This window comes from Lipotes vexillifer, unplaced genomic scaffold (genome assembly GCF_000442215.2).
Source record: "Lipotes vexillifer unplaced genomic scaffold, Lipotes_vexillifer_v1.1 scaffold844, whole genome shotgun sequence".
Taxonomy (NCBI): Eukaryota; Metazoa; Chordata; class Mammalia; order Artiodactyla; family Lipotidae; genus Lipotes; species Lipotes vexillifer.
The window spans coordinates 218,642-240,265 of NW_006782254.1; the positions used below are offsets into that span (position 1 = coordinate 218,642).

Here is a 21,624-nt window from a genome sequence, read left to right on the forward strand (position 1 = left end):
TAGCCACGTATTTCTCATACTACTCTTTTTTTTTTTAAACATTTCTTTTAGTGTAGGTAAGCTGGCAATGGATTTTCATTTAGGTTTTGTTTATGTGAAAAAGTCTTTGATTTAATTTTCAAAAGATAAATTTTTGCTCACTGTTGAAGTCCAAGTGGATATTTTTCTGTTGGGTTTTGAGGTTTATAATTTTCATAAGTTTGAAAAAATTTTGGCCATTATTTCTTCAAATATTTTTTCCCGTACCCTCTCTTATCTTCTCTCTTTCTGAGACTCCAATTACAAGTATGTTAGATTGCTTAAAATTGTCTCAAAAGTCACAGAAATACTCTGCTGGCTTTTTTGGCAGGTTTCTTTCCTTTCTTCTTTCTGTGTTTTGACCTTGCTCTTTTCTATTACTGTTTTTTAGTTCACTGATTATTTTTTTCCTGCAGCATATCATCTGCTGTTAATCTCATCCAGTATATTTTTCATTTCAGGTACATGTATATATTATTTCTAGAAGTTACATTTAGATCTTTTTTATATCTTCATTTTTTTCCTCCTCAGGCTCATGTTTTTCTTTCATTCGTATCATATTTATAACATTTATAATAGCTGTGTTTTTAAATTAATTAATTTCATTTTTTTGGCTGTGTTGGGTCTTCGTTGCTGCGCATGGGCTTTCTCTAGTCGCGGTGAGTGGGGGCTACTCTTTGTTGCAGTGCTCGGGCTTCTCATTGCTGTGGCTTCTCTTGTTGTGGAGCATAGGCTCTAGGCACATGGGCTTCAGTAGTTGTGGCATGCAGGCTCAGTAGTTGTGGCTTGCGGGCTCTAGAGCACAGGCTCAGTAGTTGTGGTGCACAGGTTTAGTTTCTCCGTGGCATGTGGGATCTTCCCAGACCAGGGCTCAAACCCATGTCCCCTGCATTGGCAGGCAGATTCTTAACCAGTGTGCCACCAGGCAAGTCCCTATAATAACTGTTTTAAATCCTTGTCTACTGATTCTATTATCCCTGTCATTTCTGGGTCTATTTTTATTGATTGACTTTTCTCCTGTTTAAGGATCATGTTTTTCTGACTCTTTGTATGCCTGGTAATTTTTAGTTGGTTGCAGTCATTGTGAAATTTAATTTACTTTGTTGATTAGTAGTTTTGTTGTTTTCCTTTAAAGAATCTTGGACTTTGTGCTGGCATTCAGTTAAGCTACTCACGGATCAAGTTGTTCCATTCAAAGCTTATTTACAGGCATACCTCATTTTATGCACTTCACAAATACTGTGTTTTTTACAAATTGAAGGTTCGTGGCAACTATGTGTTGAACAAGTCTGTCTGCACCATTTTTCCAACAGCATTAACTCACGTTGTGTTTCTGTGTCACATTTTGATAATTCTTGCAACATTTCAGAATTTTTCATTAGGATTATATTTGTTACGGTGATCTCTGATCAGTGATGTTTGACATTACTACTGTAACTTGCTGAAGGGCTCAGATAATGGTTAGAATTTTTTAGCAATAAATATTTTTTAATTAAGGTATTTACATTGTTAAGACGTTATGCTTTTGCACACTTAATAGACTACAGTATAGTATAAACATATAACTTTTTATGCACTGGAAACCAAGAAATTTGGGTAGCTCACTTGATTGCAATATTTGCTTTACTGTGGTTTTCTGAAATCAAAGCCACAATATCTCCAAGGTATGCCTATATTTGCTTTGTTAAAATGGCTTCAGATCAACCTTTACCCTGCTACTTTATCCTAGTTACCCCACTACTATCAAATGTTTTGTTTATTATGAGATCTCTTCACTCTGGCTGGTGAGAATGTGAATTATTCCTAACCCTGCGTGACTTTGGGATTTGTTCACGTACTGCTTTCTGGTGGTTCTTTCCCTGGCCTCATGGAGTTTCACTCCGTATCAGTACTCAGCCAAAGATTTTAGGGGATCCCTCTGCAGATGTCTTTCTTCTCTTTCTCTTTCTCTGGAACTTTTTCCTCTACATTGCTCTGTTCTACAAATTTTTGCTGCCTTGGCCACCCTGAAGACTGATCTCTGTCTCAACTCAGCAAAACTGCCAGCTCTTTAGCTTCCCCTTATATGCGTAGCAATCTAGAAACTGCCCCATTTGAATATCTTCTCTCAGGGATCACATTCCTGTATAGCTAGTTGTCTGCTGTCTGAAAACAGTTCTCTCATATATTTTGTCTGATTTTCCAGTAACTTGTTTATGACAAGAAAGAATGGCCATAATTCTTTTGATGCTGTATTCCAAATCTTTCCTTATCTGTTGTTTTTTGTTTTAATGGTGTTGTCTTTTGCATTTTAGTGTGTATGTGTATGTGTGTGTGTTTAACTTTTTAAAATCAGGTACTATCTTATATTACATGAGGTTCTTGGGAGAGTCTAATTTTCTACTGTATTTGATGATATCACTCATTATGGATTGTTTTCATTGTGAATTGTAATTTACCACCATCTGTGGGGCTTTGAGTACAAGGTGTGTCCTTCTCAGAGGGTCTTTATATTTCTTTCTATCAAGCTTCCCCAAGCTTGAAGGAGACAGAGGACTATCTTTTTTTAATTTGTTTATTTTAAAAGGCGTATCTATCTTTCCTTTTCTTGTCACTCTAAAATGATACATGCTGTGTTAAAAAACATAAATAGGGAAGAGTATAAAAAATGAATGTGAGAGCTTCCTTGGTGGTGCAGTGGATAAGAATCTGCCTGCCAATGCAGGGGACACAGGTTCAATCCCTGGTCCGGGAAGATCCCACATGCTGCGGAGCAACTAAGCCTGTGCACCGCAACTACTGAGCCTGTGCTCTAGAGCCCGCGAGCCACAACTACTGAAGCCCGCGTGCCTAGAGCCCATGCTCCACAACAAGAGAAGCCACCACAATGAGAAGCCCGAGCACCACAACGAAGAGTAGCCCCTGCTCACCGCAACTAGAGAAAGCCCACACGCAGCAACGAAGACCCAACACAGCCAAAAATAGATAATTAATTTTTAAAAAATGATTGTGAAATTCCTTTTCTTGTTTGAATATGTGAGATTAGAGAGGGGCATAGGAGACATTGATTTATCACTAATGCTGATGGAAAGGTACAGGATTATACACATTCATGTAGTGAGTAAAGTTACACTTGTCTCTTCCATCCTCACTCTTCCATGATTGGAAAAGAAAACTTGTTAGTCGTTACAGAGAATACATTTGGACACGATAGCTTTCATTTTCATTTGTTATTGAATGACAAGCTAGGGTGTGAATAGTTTCTTACCAACGAAAAGGCCAGGGTTTTTGGTTCCTAAGAAATGGAATCAATGTGTTAGGAAGAGAATTATGATTTCATAGTAGATCAAATGAAGTTTTAAGAATGAGGATTAGGGACTTCCCTGGTGGTCCAGTGGTTAAGAATCTGCCTTCCAGTGCATGGGATACAGGTTCGATCCCTGATTGGGGAACTAGGATCCCACATGCCATGGGACAACTAAGCCCATGCGCCACAACTACTGAGCTCGCGTACCTCAATGAGAGAGCCAGTGTGCTGCAAACTACGGAGCCCATGCACTCTGGAGCCTGCACACCACAGCTACAGAGCCCGCGTGCCACAACTAGAGATCCCGTGCACCGCAACTACTGAGCTCACTCACCAGAACTAGAAAGAGATGCCTAGGCGCCGCAACAAAGAGCCCATACGCCACAATGAAAAATCCCATATACCTCAACGAAGATCCTGCATGCCGCAACTAAAACCTGATGCAGCCAGAAATAAATAAATTAAGAATTTTAAAAAAAAGAATGAGGATTAATCTTCAGAGTAGTGAGATAAGTTGAATCTTAGATCGTTTTGGAGAAGTTCAAGCACAATCTAAATTGGCCAGAGCCCAGATTATTTCTTTTTTATGTATCTATGTCAATCCACTCTTTTACTGAGGTGTAATGCTTTGAAAGTTCTTGCCTTGTATTAGTTCCAATCTCTGGCCCTTACGTTTGCCCTTGCATGTCTATTAAAACCCAGTTCTCTTGCCCCTGCAGGCCAGTGATAGCCTGTTATGCTCTAGTTTGATTCCCTGTTTACATTTTGTCCCACCAAAAAAGTTACATATATAGTTTGTTTGCCTGTTTTTGCTCAGCACTTCTAGATATTTTATAGCATGAGATTTTTAGGTTATCTAGTTTACTGTTTTACCCGAAACAGAACTCGCTACTGTTTCTTTATTATTTTATTGTTTGGGGAGGAGAGGAATAAAATCACCTGTAATCCCACTGTGCTAACATAGCAACAGTATTCGCTTTTGTCCATACATATTTAAATCGTTGCAGTGTCATTTAGCCATTTATTATACATATTATTTTAATTTTTATATCTTCTTTTTTTTCCAGAACAATATAGCTGAAGTACAAGAATTGCATTCTGAATTAATGTGGAAGGATTTTATAGACCACATCAGTAGCCTTCTACATAGTGTTGAAGTGGAAGTCAGTTACTTTGCAGCTGGGATTATTGCCCACTTAATATCTAGAGGAGAACAAGCTTGGACATTGAGTCGTAGCCAGAGGAATTCTCTTCTGGATGATCTGGTAGGATAATTTGGTGTTTTTTGGAAGCATACAAACAACATTCATAATGGTTAAACTGTCAAACCCTCATAATGCAGTGCTAAACAAATATTGTAACCCTTTCTTGTGTGCTTTGTGTCTTTCAGCATTCAGCAATTTTGAAATGGCCAACTCCAGAGTGTGAGATGGTAGCATACAGGTAACTAGCAAGATAATTAATATTAAGCCAGTAATCTAGTCATTTTGCTTGTGTAGAGATCATTCCTATTAGGTGTAGATTTTACCCTTTAGCATCTATCTTTGTACTGGCTTTAAAATAAAGTATTTTTAATTTATTTTGCTACCTATCATTCATCAGTCCTTCCTTCATTCTACATTTATTGAAAACAGGTGCCAAGGTCTTGTTCTATGCTCTTGAAATTCAAAGATGAGTAAGATATGGTGCCTCCATACGAGAACTTTACAGCCTAGTGATGGAAGAAACCAAATGTAAATCAGAAATAATTCACTCCTATGCTAGTTATGTACATAGAATGCTCTGAACATGCACTGGAAAATGGTAAAAAGCTTCCAGAGGAAGTAGATTGTGAGCTGAGTTTTGAGAGAGAATTAAGTAGAGACAGAAGATTTTCGGTAGAGTATTAATGCAAGGAGGTCTAAAACAAGAACACATTTAGAGAACTAGAAATAGCACCTGATTTGTTCAGGGAAACAGTTTATAATAATTTACTAAAGGGCATACTGGACTCTAACTCTATTTATGACAGGTGACTTGATAGATAAGTTACTAATATACCAGAAGTATTCCAGATTGCTGCATAAATATTATTATTGCAATTTATTTTGTTGTCTACTTTATAAATGCTGATGCTGCCAACACTTTTGATTCCCACTTATGTTCTGTACATTTTTGGGCAGAAGACTTGTAGAAATAGAAAGGCTAATTCTAGAGCTCCGTCATGGTGTTGTTCTGGTTAGTTATCAACTAACTTCTCCTTATCTAAGTTTCCAAACCAAAGTCTGCGGTTCTTCAAATGTGTATCTTCAAGACCAACAGGTGCTTTTGAGAAAAAGTATGTTGTTCTGATCACCTTCCATCTTCTGTACCAAGACTTTTGTCTGAATATACTCGTTTATCAAATAGCTAAGACAAAGAAAAGATGTTCTATAGACGCTCATTTATATTATATAGTTTAAAAATAGCAGGATGAAATTTCTGTAGCATTGCTTTAGAAAATGACACTAAGCATAGGATGTAACTTTTATTCTTTTCTTTGAACTTTTAGGTCCTTTAATCCATTTTTCCCATTACTTGGCTGTTTCACAACACCAGGAGTCCAGCTATGGGCAGTTTGGGCCATGCAGCATGTCTGCAGCAAGAATCGTATGTACCAAAAAGAGAACTGTGTTTTTCTTTTTCAAGTGAAATTGTAAATTGTGTTTGATTTTTAAGGACACAGACTTTTAAAAATACAGTGTAAAGAGAATCTTAAGTTATGAACTAAATTTATACTTTCAGAATGAGCTTGGCAATATTAGAAATCAATGACAGTGGTGAATGAGACTTACACTGTTCTAAGAAAGAACTTCAGAAATCTTCATAGGAGTTTCTTGAGTCTTAGGCTGTGCATGCCTAGGGTGAGACTTCCTGAGGCCTGAAAAAGAACAAATACCAAGGAGCTGCTAACTGAACAACACATGGAGCTTACACAGGTTAGAAAATATTCAAATTCCAAACAGTGGAAAGAACTTAATACCCAGGACATTCACTACAGATGCCAGAAAAGATTAAACTAGTCCTACATTAAAGGTTTCTCTAAGGCAACCCTGTGAAGCTTAAAAGCAAGTCTTAAATTGATCAAGCTGCTCTGCAAGTAAACTGTCAGAGAAAAACTCAGCACTCTGTTAAAAAAGACAACAAAATCTATACACTCAACAACATGTTTAGTTATATGGTAAGAGTTGCTAGATGAAAGATGAAGCAGAAAAATATGACCCATAACCAGGAGAAAAATTAGACAATTGAAACAGACCCAGAAATGGTAGTGATGACGGAATTAGCAGGAAAAAATATTCAAACTTTTTTTATAGATATGATCCAAGATTTTAAAGAAAACATGAAATTAAGAGGAGGAAAAGTAATGTTTAAAAAAATTAAAATTTGACATGAAAAATATTTGGGTGAGCTTAAACGTAGATCCAAATAAGAAAAGGTTGGTGAAATTGAATACACAGCAATAGAAAATATCCAAACTGAAAGAAAGCTGGTTTAAAAAAAAATTAGAAAGCAAGAACACCAGAATTATCCTGATGTCAATACCAGGCAAAGACATAAGAAAAGAAAATTACTGAACAATATCTCTCATGAGCATAGATGAGGAAATTCTTAAAAATTTTTTTACAAATGGAACCCAACAGTATATAAAAAGGACCAAGGAGGTTATTCCAGGAATGCAAAGTTGGTTTGACATTTGAAAATCAATGTGTTTCATCCTATTACCACACCAGGAAAGAAAAACAATCTGATCATCTCAGTAGATGCAGAAAGAGCATCTAAGGATATCCTACAGCTAACGTCAAAATTAATAGTGAAAAATTAAATGTGACTGTTTCCCCTCTAAGATCAGGAACAAGGCAAGGATGTCCTACCTCACTGCTATTGAACATTGTAATGAAGGTTCTGTCCAGTGTGATCAGGAAAGAAACAGAAGACATCCAGATTGGAAAGAATGAAGTAGAACTGTTTTTATTCACAGGTGACATGTTATCTATGTAGAAAAATCCCATGAAATCTACAAGAGGGCAACTAGACTTAATAAGTGAGTTTAGCAAGGTTCCAGGATACAAGATCAATGTACACAAATCAGATGCATTTCTTTATATTAGCTGCAACCAGTATAAATGAAAAAATGACATTTACAGTTTTACCAAAAACTATGAAATACTTAGGGATATATCTGACAAAGATGTACAAGACCTGTACACTGAGAAAAAGAAAGCATTGCTGAGAGACGTTAGAGAAGGCCTAACCAAATAGAGAGGACAGCACTTATGAGTTGGAAGACTTACTATTGTTAAAATGGCATTTCTCTCCAAATGTATTGTAGATTTATATAGTCCCAGTCAAAATCTTAGCAGTCTTAGCAGAAGAGAAATTCACAGGCTGATTCTAAAATTCATACAGAAATGCAAAGGACCTAGAATATTGAAACAACTTAGAAAAACGAAGAACAAAATTGGAGGAGGTATACTACCTGACTTCAAGACATACTATAGAGCTACAGTAATCAAGACAGGTGTTTTGTGGCTCCAAATGTGTGTTTTTTCCATACCTCATCAAGCAGTTCTCTAATTCTCAGCAGACACTGACTGGGTGTCCAACAAATTTAACTCAATTCTGACACTGTCTACTTGGAGATAGTGTCAGATCGGATACAGGTTAAGGGCTCAATCCCACAATACTGCTGTCCACACTTCAGGTGCCAATCCCAAGTTTATGTTGTTACCTGTGCTTCTGACTGACTAGCTGTAGATCTGAGGTTCCCACGACCCCCCCTCCTCTGGTTCAATTAATTTGCTAGAGCAGCTCACAGAACTCAGAGAAACATTTAATTATATTTACCAGTTTATTATAAAGGATGCAGATGAGCAGCCAGATTAAGAGATACATAGGTCAGGGTTCTGAAGGATTCTGAGCACAGGAGCTTCTGTCCCCATGGAACTAGGCTGTCCCATCATCCAGGCATGTGAGTGCATTCACCAACATGGTGAATGCTCCCTTGCCCTGAGAGACATTTTCATATGATAAACTGGACTAATTATTAATGACTGAATGGGACTCTAGTAATGTGCTAGTATCTGTTAACTGTTACAATCATTTTGTTTTAAGGGATCTGTCATCAAAGACCAGAAGATATAATAAGAACTATATTTGGTCTTTGTTCCTGGTTCCTAGCACAGAACTCCTCAAACCTTTATAATTTCCTGAGTGATAGGAGTGTCTTTTGTCATTCATAAGGATCCCCTTTTGACATACGGTAATGAGGTGACAGAGTGGGATGTCTCCCAGGGCAAGGCCACTGAGGTTTGCAGGCTTCCAGTAGATTTTGTAAGGCTCCAAAAGCAGAAGTGGTCTTAGGGTGAAGCCATATATTGCTCTTTAACTAAGAAATAATATCATCTCTTGCTCTGAGCCTTTTTTTGGCCTCTCACTGCTGTGGCCCCTCCCGCTGCAGAGCACAGACTCTGGACGTGCAGGCCCAGCGGCCATGGCTCACGGGCCCAGCCGCTCCACGGCATGTGGGATCCTCCCGGACCGGAGCACAAACCCGTGTCCCCTGCATCGGCAGGCGGACTGTCAACCACTGCGCCACCAGGGAAGCCCCGCTCTGAGCCGTTTTTGATGTGTTAATGTCATACTGAATTTCTCTTATTACATAGCCTATTTATTCATGCCTGTACCCTCGGCTCCTGTTCCTCCTTCTCTTCATGTACACTCAAACTTTTCCACCTTCGGAAGGGACATTAATTTTGGCTACTGTGTTGGTCTAGATTGCCAACAGTAATACTAGTCTAGCAAGTGTCTCCCCCTTAGTCTGCTGTCATTCAGATGCACCTATGTAAGATTTCATAGGTGCAGAACTAGCGGGCTAATTTTACCACGAGGCAATATAGTTGCATTCAGTGTTATTCCCAATTTTGCCAGATGGAGTTAAGGCATAACCCAACCCATTAGGCCCTTGGGAACCCTGACAAAAAGACTTTACAACATAGTTAAAGTTTCTTGCTTAGGAATCATCCCTGCTTCCAGCATTTGTAGTTGCAGCCCTGGTTCTGTGACCACTGCACCAGGTAGGGGAATTAAAAAACGTTGTGATATGGGGAAGAAGAAGAAAAAAGTAGAGTCATTATACCAGTATCCTCCCTTAGCAAGAATTACATAATCATATCAACATCCTTTCCCACTCCCTCTTCCCCAGGTTCCCCAGAAAAACAGGAGAATATCTAGTGGGGACGTTCTATCTATCTATCTATCTAGTTGTGCTGGGTCTTAATTGCAGCTCATGAGATCCTTGGTTGCAGCATGTGGGCTCCTTAGTTGCGGCTCCAGGGCTTCTTAGTTGCGGCATGTGGGCTCCTTAGTTGTGGCATGCAAACTCTTAGTTGTGGCATGCATGTAGGCCCTAGTTCCCTGACCAGGGATCAAACCCGTGCCCCCTGCATTGGAAGTGCAAAGTCTTATCCACTGCTCCACCAGGGAAGTCCCTAGTGGGGACATTTCTTTTAGCTCCACTCATATTGAGTGTGAGCATACATATACTCGTGAAGGTGTGAAAGCTAGCCCTTCAGGCCTATATCTCCACCCTCCCTCCCATCTCCGATTTTAGATAACTAATGTTTTAATTGCCTATTCCAATTCTGTATCAAACTATTACTCTGAGGAGGATATCTCTCTGCCCATTGTTAGACATTGTAGGGATAGAAAACGTTTTCCTTGACTCTGGCACTTTGTGCCTCAAAATGCAAGAGGAATATGTCTAGATTCAGTCCATTTCTGCATTGCTGCAGTTCCTCCATATCCACTCATCTCATGGACTCAGGTGGCCACCTCAAGCAAGCGCATTGGGATATCTGCTTGTCAGTTCCAGTCAGCTTCTGAACATGGAAGAGAGTTCTTCTGATGGGCACAGATATGTCCTGCCTTAATGACCAGGTTTCCATTGCCCTTGTATCCACCCACACGGCTAGACCATTGGCCACTGCCCATGAAAAAACCCAAACAGAGGCTTTTACCACTATTTAGTTTTTCATCCTTGGGAAAGGATGGGAAAACAGCATGCAGTTCAGTCCACAGAGCCGTTTTGGTTTTACCTTTTTCAATCAGAATGATGGCCTTCCAAACAGGATGTTGTCTGTTTGCCTTGGAACTGCTATCCACAAACCAAGCAGCTGTTTGTTGGTTGTTGGAGAGCTGTTTATAGGGCACTGTCCAAGTGACTATACAATCTGGCAGCTCCTTGTGCAGTTCCAAAGTCAGTCCTAGGGACTGACTAGGGAGAAAGAGGCTCCCTGCTCATGAGTATCTCCTTGCATTCTCCAGGTAGCACGATCCTGTATAAACCAATTCCGTTTTATTATGGAACTCTTCTGGGCACTGCCATCCCCATTAGAGTGTTTCTCTGACATCACTCAAAACGTCTTGGGTATTTCAGGTTTGAAGATCATTTTTTGTCCTTCAGTCATGAGGGTAGCTTCAATTAATGTCAAATAGCAAGGTAATAAATGCCCCTCAAATGGAAATTCTCAAGTCCAAAGTCCCAGTAATCATCTCTGGTAGGCACTCACAGGCTTTTGCCATAAACCCCAGTCAGTCCTTCACATAGGGCTATGGCACAGAGAATTTGTCCCTACCAGCACTCCAGCTTCTATTCTACATTGCATTGGCTTGGGCAATCTTAACTGGTTCCCATTTAGCATGTCCAATTAACATTGCTTGAAAGGTGGATTTACATGCTTTCTGTTTTATGATGTTAAGTAGTGGAAACATTTCGCAGTCAATAAAATGTTCATTCTCATAATACCATTAGGTAAAAGAAATGTAACCACTTCACATAAAGTCTGTTCAACCATACCAATTCTCCTACAAACCTTTACCTTAATTCTGTTAACCCTTTTATTCCTAACTGTAATCATCCACAGATTTTGGTCTTACAGTACTAGGTAGGAGAGTGTTCCCCAGCCAGACATAATACTCATTTCCATAAAATATTGAGGCAAAGGAGACACAACTTCTTTACATAAAGTCTGTTTAAACATTCCAATTTTCAGGACTTCCTGGTGATCCATTGGTTAAGTATCTACCTACCAATGCAGGGGACGTGGGTTCGGTCCCAGGTCGGGGAACTAAGATGCCACATGCCTCAGTGCAACTAAGTCCGCAGGCTCTAGAGCCCGTGGGATGCAACTAAAACTCGATACAGCCAAATAAATAAATAAATAAATAAATAAATAAATATTTTTTAAAAAACACTCCCAACTTTCATAATCCTGTCAATCCTTACATTTTTTTTTTTTTTTAAAACTCTCTAATTGTAGCCCACATCAGGACTTCACCAGGAACTTCTCCACTTCCTAAGTTACCCACTCTTGTGCAAAAGGCTTTAAGTCCCCAGTAAGGAGTCAAGCCAAGGAATCCTGGCCTTGTGTCAATCTTTGCCTTGATTAGATAAAAACAATTGGTGGTCAGGTTTGGATTCATCTCTAAATTCCATTGGTTGGGACTTCCCTGGTGGCGCAGTGGTTGAGACTCCAGGGGGCCGAAGTTTGATCCCTGGTTGGGCAGCTAGATCCCACATGCATGCTGCAACTGGGAGTTTGCATGCCACAACTAAGGGGCCTGCCTGCTGCAACTAAGACCCAGAGCAGCCAAATAAATAAATAAATAAATATTAAAAACAAACAAAGAAACAAACATTGGGCTTCCCTGGTGGTACAGTGGTTGAGAGTCCACCTGCCGATGCAGGGGGCATGGTTCGTGCCCCGGTCCGGGAAGATCCCACATGCCACGGAGCGGCTGGGCCCTTGAGCCATGGCCGCTGAGCCTGCATGTCCGGAGCCTGTGCTCCACAACGGGAGAGGCCACAACAGTGAGAGGCCCGCATACCGCAAAAAAAAAAAAAAAATTCCATTGGTAACTTTTACTGTTAGTAACTGATTGCAGCACAGCTGCTACTCCACATCATGGAGTAGCCACCCAAGAACCAAAGGTTCCTTATCCCTCACCTTTTTATCCTTTCTGTTCCCTAACCACATGTTTCCATAAGCCAGGACCAGGATAGCAAACCCCACTTCTGACACCAATTCTGATATGTGTTTTTTCCACATCCCACCTAAAAGTTCTCCATTTCTCAGCCGACACTGACTGGGTGTCCTACAAATTTAGTTCAATTCTGACACTATTTACCTGGAGATAGTGTCAGATTCCACAAGTTAAGGGCTCAGTCCCACAAAACTGCCCTCACTTCAGACACCAATTAGAAGTCCAGGCATAAACATAAACAAAGAATGTTCAAAGGACCAGAATAGAAAGTACAGAAACAGACCTATACACATATAGTTAGTTTTTTTTTCTCTGTACACTTTGGCTTTTTTTTTTTTTTTTGTGGTACGCAGGCCTCTCACTGTCGTGGCCTCTCCTGTTGCAGAACACAGGCTCCGGATGCACAGGCCTAGCGGCCATGGCTCATGGGCCCAGCCGCTCTGCAGCATGTGGGATCTTCCCAGACTGGGGCACGAACCCGTGTCCCCTGCATAGGCAGGTGGACTCTCAACGACTGCGCCACCAGGGAAGCCCCTGGTTAGTTAGTTTTTGACATAAGTTCAAAGCAATTCAATAGAGAAATACGAGTCTTTTGAACAAACACTACTGCATCAAGTGTATCTCTGTCTGCAAAAAAAAAAAAGGACTTTGATTCATACTTTGTATACAAAAATTAACTCTTGGGACTTCCCTGGTGATCCAGTCGCTAAGACTCCAAGCTCCCAGTGCAGGGGGCCCAGGTTTGATCCCTGGTTGGAGAACTAGATCCTGTGTGCATGCTGCAACTAAGAGTCCACACACCACAACTAAGAAGCCCACATGCCACAACTAAGGATCCCTCATGCCACAACAAAGATCCTACATGCCACACCTAAGACCTGGCACAGCCAAAATAAATAATTACTTTTTTAAAATTTAACTCTTAATTGATCATAAGTCTAAATATGAAACCAAAAGCTATTAAAAGTTTCTACAAGAAAATGTGACAAAATATTTGTAACCTTGTCTTAGGCAGATTCTATTTTTTTTTTAACATCTTTATTGGAGTATAATTGCTTTACAATGGTGTGTTAGTTTCTGCTGTATAACAAAGTGAGTCAGCTGTACATATACATATATCCCTATATCTCCTCTCTCTTGCGTCTCCCTCCTAACCTACCTATCTCACCCCTCTAGATGGACATGACACAAAGCATGGAGCTGATATCCCTGTGCTGTGCGGCTGCTTCCCACTAGCTATCGTTTTTACATTTGGTAGTGTATATATGTCCGTGCCACTCTCTCACTTCGTCCCAGCTTACCCTTCCCCCTCCCCATGTCCTCATTCTCTATGTCTGCGTCTTTATCCTGTCCTGCCCCTAGGTTCTTCAGAACCACTTATTCTTTTTTTAGATTCCATATATATGTCTTAGCATACGGTATTTGTTTTTCTTTCTAACTTCACTCCGTATAACAGTCTCTAGGTCCATCCACCTCACTACAAATAACTCAGTTTCATTTCTTTTTATGGCTGAGTAATATCCCATCGTATATATGTGCCACATATTCTTTATCCATTCATCTGTCAGTGGACACTTAGGTTGCTTCCGTGTCCTGGCTATTGTAAATAGAGCTGCAGTGAACATTGTGGTACATGACTCTTTTTGAATTATGATTTTCTCAGGGTACATGCCCAGTAGTGGGATTGCTGGGTCATATGGTAGTTCTAATTTTAGTTTTCTAAGGAACCTCCATACTGTTCTCCATAGTGGCTGTATCAATTTACATTGCCACCAACAGTGCAAGAGGGTTCCCTTTTCTCCACACCCTTTCCAGCATTTACTGTTTATAGATTTTTTGATGATGGCCATTCTGACTGGTGTGAGGTAATACCTCATTGTAGTTTTTGTGTTTTTTTTTTTTTTTTGCGGTATGCCGGCCTCTCACTGCTGTGGCCTCTCCTGTTGCGGAGCACAGGCTCCGGACGCGCAGGCCCAGCGGCCATGGCTCACGGGCCCAGCCGCTCCGCGGCATGTAGGGTCCTCCCGGACCAGGACATGAACCCGTATCCCCTGCATCGGCAGGCAGACTCTCAACCACTGCGCCACCAGGGGAGCCCCCTCCTTGTAGTTTTGATCTGCACTTCTCTAATGATTAGTGATGTTGAGCATCCTTTCATGTGTTTGTTGGCAATCTGTATATCTTCTTTGGAGAAATGTCTATTTAGATCTTCTGCCCATTTTTGGATTGGGTTGTTTGTTTTTTGATACTGAGCTGCATGAGCTGCTTGTATATTTTGGAGATTAACCCTTTGTCAGTTGCTTTGTTTGCAAATGTTTTCTCCCATTCTGAGGGTTGTCTTTTCATCTTGTTTATGGTTTCCTTTGCTGTGCAAAAGCTTTTAAGTTTCATTAGGTCCCATTTGTTTATTTTTGTTTTTACTTCCATTTCTCTAGGAGGTGGGTCCAAAAGGATCTTGCTGTAATTTGTGTCTTAGAGTGTTCTGCCTATGTTTTCCTCTAAAAGTTTTATAGTTTCTGGCCTTACATTTAGGTCTTTAATCCATTTTGAGTTTATTTTTGTGTATGGTGTTAGGGAGTGTTCTAATTTCATTCTTTTACATGTAGCTGTCCAGTTTTCCCAGCACCACTTATTGAAGAGACTGTCTTTTCTCCATTTTATATCCTTGCCTCCTTTATCAAAGATAAGGTGACCATAGGTGTGTGGGTTTATCTCTGGGCTTTCTATCCTGTTCCATTGATCTATATTTCTGTTTTTGTGCCAGTACCATGCTGTCTTGATTACTGTGACTTTGCAGTATAGTCTGAAGTTTAGGAGCCTGATTCCTCCAGCTCTGTTTTTCTTTCTCAAGATTGCTTTGACTATTTGGGGTCTTTTGTGTTTCCGTACAAATTGTGAAATTTTTTGTTCTAGTTCTATGAAAAATGCCATTGGTAGTTTGATAGGGATTGCATTGAATCTGTAGAATGCTTTGGGTAGTGTAGTCATTTTCACAATGTTGATTCTTCCAATCCAAGAACATGATATATCTCTCCATCTGTTTGTGTCATCTTTAATTTCTTTCATCAGTGTCCTATAGTTTTCTGTATACAGGTCTTTTGTCTTCTTAAGTAGGTTTATTCCTAGGTATTTTATTCATTTTGTTGCAATGGTAAATGGGAGTGTTTCCTTAATTTCTCTTTCAGATTTTTCATCATTAGTGTATAGGAATGCAAGAGATTTCTGTGCATTAATTTTGTATCCTGCTGCTTTACCAAATTCATTGATTAGCTCTAGTAGTTTTCTGGTAGCATGTTTAGGATTCTCTATGTATAGTATCATGTCATCTGCAAACAGTGACAGCTTTACTTCTTCTTTTCCGATTTGGATTCCTGTTATTTCTTTTTCTTCTCTGATTGCTGTGGCTAAAACTTCCAAAACTATGTTGAATAATAGTGGAGAGAGTGGGCAACCTTGTCTTCTTCCTGATCTTAGTGGAAATGGTTTCAGTTTATTACCATTGAGAGTGATGTTGGCTGTGGGTTTGTAATATATGGCCTTCGTTATGTTGAGGTAAGTTCCCTCTATGCCTACTTTCTGGAGGGTTTTTGTTATAAATGGGTGTTGAATTTTGTCGAAAGCTTTTTCTGCATCTGTCGAGATAAAATTCTTAAATATGCACAAAAGTATGATCTACAAAAGAAAAAACGAGGGACTTCCCTGGCAGTCCAGTGGTTAAGACTCCACACTTCCACTGTAGGGCATGCGGGTTCAATCCCTGGTTGGGGAACTAAGATCCCACAAGCCACACGGAGCAGCAAAAAAAAAGAAAAAGAAAAACCTGCTAAATTGGACGTGAACAAGTCAAACTTAAGGATTTCAGCTTTTTGAAAGACATTGTCAAGAAAATGAAAAGTTAGTGCACATACTGGGTCAAAATTTTCAAATCACATGTCTGATAAAACGTTTGTGTTCAAAATATACCATGCACTTTCAAAACTTAATGATAAGAAAAGAATACAAGAAAATGGACAAAAGAGTTGAACAGACTTTTCACCAAAGATTTACAGATGGCAAATAAGCACATGAAAAGATGCTCAACATCATTAGGATAGATGTATAGATCAATGCAATAGAATTGAGAGTCCAAAAATAACCATGCATCTGTGGTTAATTGATTTTTGACGAGGGTGCCAAGACAATTCAGTGGGGAAAGAACAGGTTTTTAAACAAATGGTGCTGGGAAAACTGAGTAGGCACATGTAAAAGAAAGAACTTTGACCCTTACCTCATACCATATACAAAAATTAACTCAAAAATGGATTACAGGCCTAAGTATAAGAACTACATTTACATATACATAAGCATATAGAACTTTTAAAAGAAAGCATAGGTATAAATCTTTATGATGTTGGATTAAACAGTGATTTCTTATATAGGACGCCAAAAGCATGTGACAAAAGAAAACTGGTCTAATTGGGTTTAATAAAAAATTTTAAAACTTTTGTGCTTTAAAGGACACCATCAAGAAAGTGAAAAGACGACTCCCAGAATGGTTGAAAATATTTGCAAATTATATACCTGATGAGAGATTTGTTTTCAGAATATATAAACACAATAATAAAAAGGAAAATAACCCAGTTTAAAAATTGGCAAAGGATCCGAATAGACATTTCTTCAAAGAAAATATACAAATGGCCAATAAGCACATTAAAAGAAGTTCAGAACTTCCCTGGTGGTCCAGTGGTTAAGACTCCATGCTTCCCCTGCACGGGGCACAGGTCTGATCCCTGTTCAGGGGACTTAAGATCCCGCATGCCACAGGGCATGGCCAAAAAAATAAATAAATAACATTAAAAAGATAAAGATACTGTCACGATGGCAAAAAAAATGTTCAGCATCATCAGTCATTAGAAAATATAAATTAAAGCCACAGTGAGGTATAAGCCACTTTACACCTGCTAGGGAGGCTGCCTATAATCAAAAAGATGGACAATGACAAGTGTTGATGAGGACATGAAGCAACTTTCTCATTCATTGCTGATGGGAATGAAAAATTATACAACCATTTCAGAAAACAATTTGGTGATTTCTTATAAAGTTAAACATACATTTATGGATGGATCTAGAGACTGTCATACAGAGTGAAGTAAGTCAGAAGGAGAAAAACAAATATTGTATATTAATGCATATGTGTGGAACCTAGAAAAATGGTACAGATGAACCGGTTTGCAGGGCAGAAATTGAGACACAGATGTAGAGAACAAATGTATGGACACCAAGGGGGGAAAGTGGTGGTGGGGGGGTTGGGTGTGCGATGAATTGGGAGATTGGGATTGACATATATACACTGATGTGTATAAAATTGACAACTAATAAGAACCTGCTGTATAAAAAAATAAAATAAAATAATAAAAATAAACATACATTTAGCATTTGCCCATCATTTTAGGTATTTTCTCAAGATCCAGGCAATGAAAAGTTACCAAAAAACTTGTGAAAGAATGATTATAGCATTTTTAGTCATTGTAATGAAATGCTCAGGGAGAGAGAACATCCAACAAATGTCCATCAGTACAATAACATTAAAAACATGTGACGTATTCAGTGCAGTGGAATACTTCTCAGCTTAAGACAACAAAAAAAGATTAGATACAGGTAACAACTTGGAAACATCTCGAAAACATCATGCTGATAGTAGCTGATATCAGCTTATCATGCTGATAAGTAGACAGACATAAAAGGTTACATGCTGTCCATTTATATGAAGTTGTAGGCAAAAGTCTATATCACAGAAATTAGAACAGTGGTTACCTGGGATGAGGGGTGCAGGGGAGATTGACTTCAAAGGTGCACAAGGAAACTTTTTAGTTGTTGAAAATATTCCATATCCTGATTGTGTTGGTGGTTACACAAGTGTATACGTTTGACAAAACTCATAAAACTATAGATTAAATTAGGTGTGTTTTATTGTGTGTAAATTAGACTTTAATAAATATGACTAAAACTCAAAAAATAAACTTTAAAAGGCATGTGTAAAAAAAAGGCAAAAGGAAAAAAATATTTTAAAATAATGAATACTGCATGTACAATATGACTGCTATTAAATTTTTATTTATTTATTTATATTTGGCTGTGTTGTGTCTTCGTTGCTGCATGCAGGCTTTCTCTAGTTGCAGCGAGTGGGGGCTACTCTTCGTTGCGGTGCACGGGCTTCTCGTTGTGGTGGCTTCTCGTTGCAGAGCACAGGCACTAGGCGAGTGGGCTCAGTAGTTGTGGCTCACGGGCTCTAGAGCGCAGGCTCAGTAGTTGTGGTGCACGGGCTTAGTTGCTCCGCAGCATGTGGGATCTTCCTGGACCAGGGTTCGAACCCATGTTTTCTGCATTGGCCGGCGGATTCTTAACCACTACGCCCCGAGGGAAGCTCTAAATTTTTTTTTTAACATAGGAAATGCATAAAAGTGTAACAGTACCCATCTTACTCATGATTTGGGGGTCAAAGAAAATTGTCTGTGTCTTATGGTTATGATTTTTATATATATTATATATAATATATATATATATATAAAATGGTATGTGTATTATCTATGATCTATGTGTGGGCCTTGTAGTGTAGGCATGACATCATTACAGAGATATTTTTCAAGCTCTAACTTATGTTAGTGAGCAATAACAAAACAGCTTAAATTTAAGCAAAAAAAAAAAAATTATTCCACAAAAAAATTAAGTTTTTTAAGGAAAGCTCTTTCTCCTGTTTTCTTTCAGCCTCAAGGTATTGCAGCATGCTGATTGAGGAAGGAGGATTGCAGCATTTATACAACATCAAAGAACATGAACAGACTGATCCTCATGTCCAACAGATTGCTGTGGCCATCCTGGACAGCTTAGAGAAACACATTGTACGCCATGGAAGACCACCTCCCTGTAAAAAGCAGCCCCAGGCCAGACTAAATTGATAGCTATAGGTAATTGGATAATTGAATCACAGAAATTCTTTTTGTGCTAGGTTCACTTGGAATATCTTACCCTCTCTGATGTTTTGGGGGTTTCTACAACAAGAGTCATAAAGTGAGTATGGGATTGATAATGTACAGTACTGCCCATGTGAACAGTCTCTGATTTGTCTTGTGATTTTTAACTTACCAGATGAGAAGAGTCTCTTCCTTCATCATTGCCTTTTAGGAAAATTTCCACATCCTTCAGTGTTTGAACTTACCTGTGCTTAAAATTCTACAGTTTTATGAGGAAGTTTGCACGGACCCTTAGGCCAGACTTTTCTGATCTTAAAGTCCCTTCAGTCAATTTGCAGCTTCAGATAAGCTGTTAACCTGATTTCTGGCACTGCTTCAGTTGTAAATTTTATATTGCTTCTGTATAAAATGCCTTTATTCTCTGTCTGTGTATCTTTTATAAGATGTCCTTCTTAGTATGAAAGAATGGAAATCTGAGTCCTCTCCTTGTGAAAGCTACTCACTGGCTGGTGCCCGGATGGCTGGCAGAAAATATATTAAAAAGAAAAACTACTAAGGGAAAATAGAGTTTAGGAACTGGGAAAAGGTCTGCTCTTGTGGTATATAGTTTTTGAACTGGGACTGGCTAATATTCTGGAGCACACCTCTCCTGAGGCATTGCGCAGTAGCTTGTTCATATTTATTCCTGGAGGCATGGGCTGCTGCTTCCTACACAGACTACTGGTTACTCTCTAGAAATATTTCCCCAAGCACCACAGTATAAAATATTACAGCATTCTGCGTTAGAGATTAACTGTCTGAATTTCTTTATGTCATATTGTTGTGAAAATGTGAATTTTACAAAAATCACCTCTTGCTCAAACAGACCATCCTTTTCCCTCTATTTCAAAGTCATTTTGTTCAGTGGAATAGAGACTACACATGGTATTTCCTACTCACTTAAAATACAAGTAGCAACAGTATATTTTGCCATGAGAAGTTAATTTTCTTTTGTTTCAGACTACGTATATCTTAATATTTTCATGTTGGGGAAGGATAGGCACATCTCACTGCCAAAAGTAAACAAGAAGAATTAGACTGTTGTTAAATGTAATGATTCTAGTTGCAGTGCATAAAAGGAAATATTTTGTGATGGGTTATTTTTTAGACAGTTGCCTTTCCTTTAAGAGAGTTGTTACAGTAAAGAATCAGTTATCAATAATGGCAGTTGGGAGGCAGCAAGTCACCAAGAGAGTTATTTTCCATTAAACAAAAAAAAAGGCAAAAGATTTATACGATCTGAAGAGAAACCAGAGTATCCATCTTAAATTTTAGTTTGTGAATAAAGTTAACCTGCAGTCTTAGATGACTACATCTTTTTCATAGATGGCCAAAATGTTTTCAATAGAGATTTTAAATAATACGTTTAAAATCATGGTGATTATTCAGAAGCATTTTTATTTAGAAAGGAGCTGGCTTATTAGTATGCTGATAATATTTTTGACATACATATTTCATACCACTATCGCAGTAGTCATACTTGAATTATTTGGTGCTCCTTCATAGGAGTGAAAACTTAAACTAAATGAAAATAGATATTTAGAATCATTAAAAACCATATTAAATTGTGGGTTAATTCTGACTTAACTGGTTTAAGGAATTTTTATAGGTGTGAGATAAATTTTCACAGATTATTTCTATTTCAGAGGAAATGGAAAATTCTTTTAAAAATTTCCCCCTTTTTCTGGGTTTTAAATATCTAAGGCAAAATGTAGAAAACAGGATGGCCTACAAAAGCTTGGAGTCGCTAGCTATGTAGACCATTTCTAGGTCTTCTAGCTTGTGTAGTTAAGGGAAAGCCTATTTGAGAAGTTTGGCTTCAAGTTTCTATTGTATCCTATTCAAGACAAAAGTACATGTTCCTTCTAGGCTAATCCTAGGTTTTTGTCTTTATAAATTGTTTTCAAAAATGGCTAAAAATATATGGAAAACAATAAATCCCTTCATTACTCAGAATAACTTGTTGATAGATGAAGACTCAAATATATTTAAATTGAAATTGAAATTTACTACTTTGAGCACTGGTAATGGCCAGATACTTTTGAGTCTTAAAAGCAAAATAATTAGGCACATCCCAAATATATAAAAATTTTAGGTCTTAAAATTGTGTATCTAATTATGGCACTGAATTGTCTATAAGGTCTTGAATCTGGCTATAACACGGTATATATGTATATGTATATATATATATATATATATATATATATATATATATATATATATTGAAATTATGAGGTGTAACTGGCATGTCTCTACAGAAAGAATCTA

The 21,624-nt window shown here is 38.6% G+C and overlaps 1 protein-coding gene across 2 annotated transcripts in view; it reads left to right on the forward strand.

The window, feature by feature from the left end:
• The window catches only part of ZYG11B (zyg-11 family member B, cell cycle regulator), a 75,491-nt gene extending 56,088 nt beyond the window's left edge, over window positions 1-19,403 (forward strand). Inside the window, exons 9-12 of one of the 2 annotated variants that reach the window (XM_007455047.1) lie at window positions 4,372-4,569; window positions 4,695-4,747; window positions 5,835-5,932; window positions 19,112-19,403. In XM_007455047.1, the coding sequence (XP_007455109.1) occupies window positions 4,372-4,569; window positions 4,695-4,747; window positions 5,835-5,932; window positions 19,112-19,302 (540 nt within the window). In that variant the 3' untranslated portion in view covers window positions 19,303-19,403. The remainder of the gene's footprint in view (window positions 1-4,371; window positions 4,570-4,694; window positions 4,748-5,834; window positions 5,933-19,111) is intronic. The other variant, XM_007455048.1, reaches the window with a different exon arrangement.
• Window positions 19,404-21,624: the final 2,221 nt, after the last annotated feature.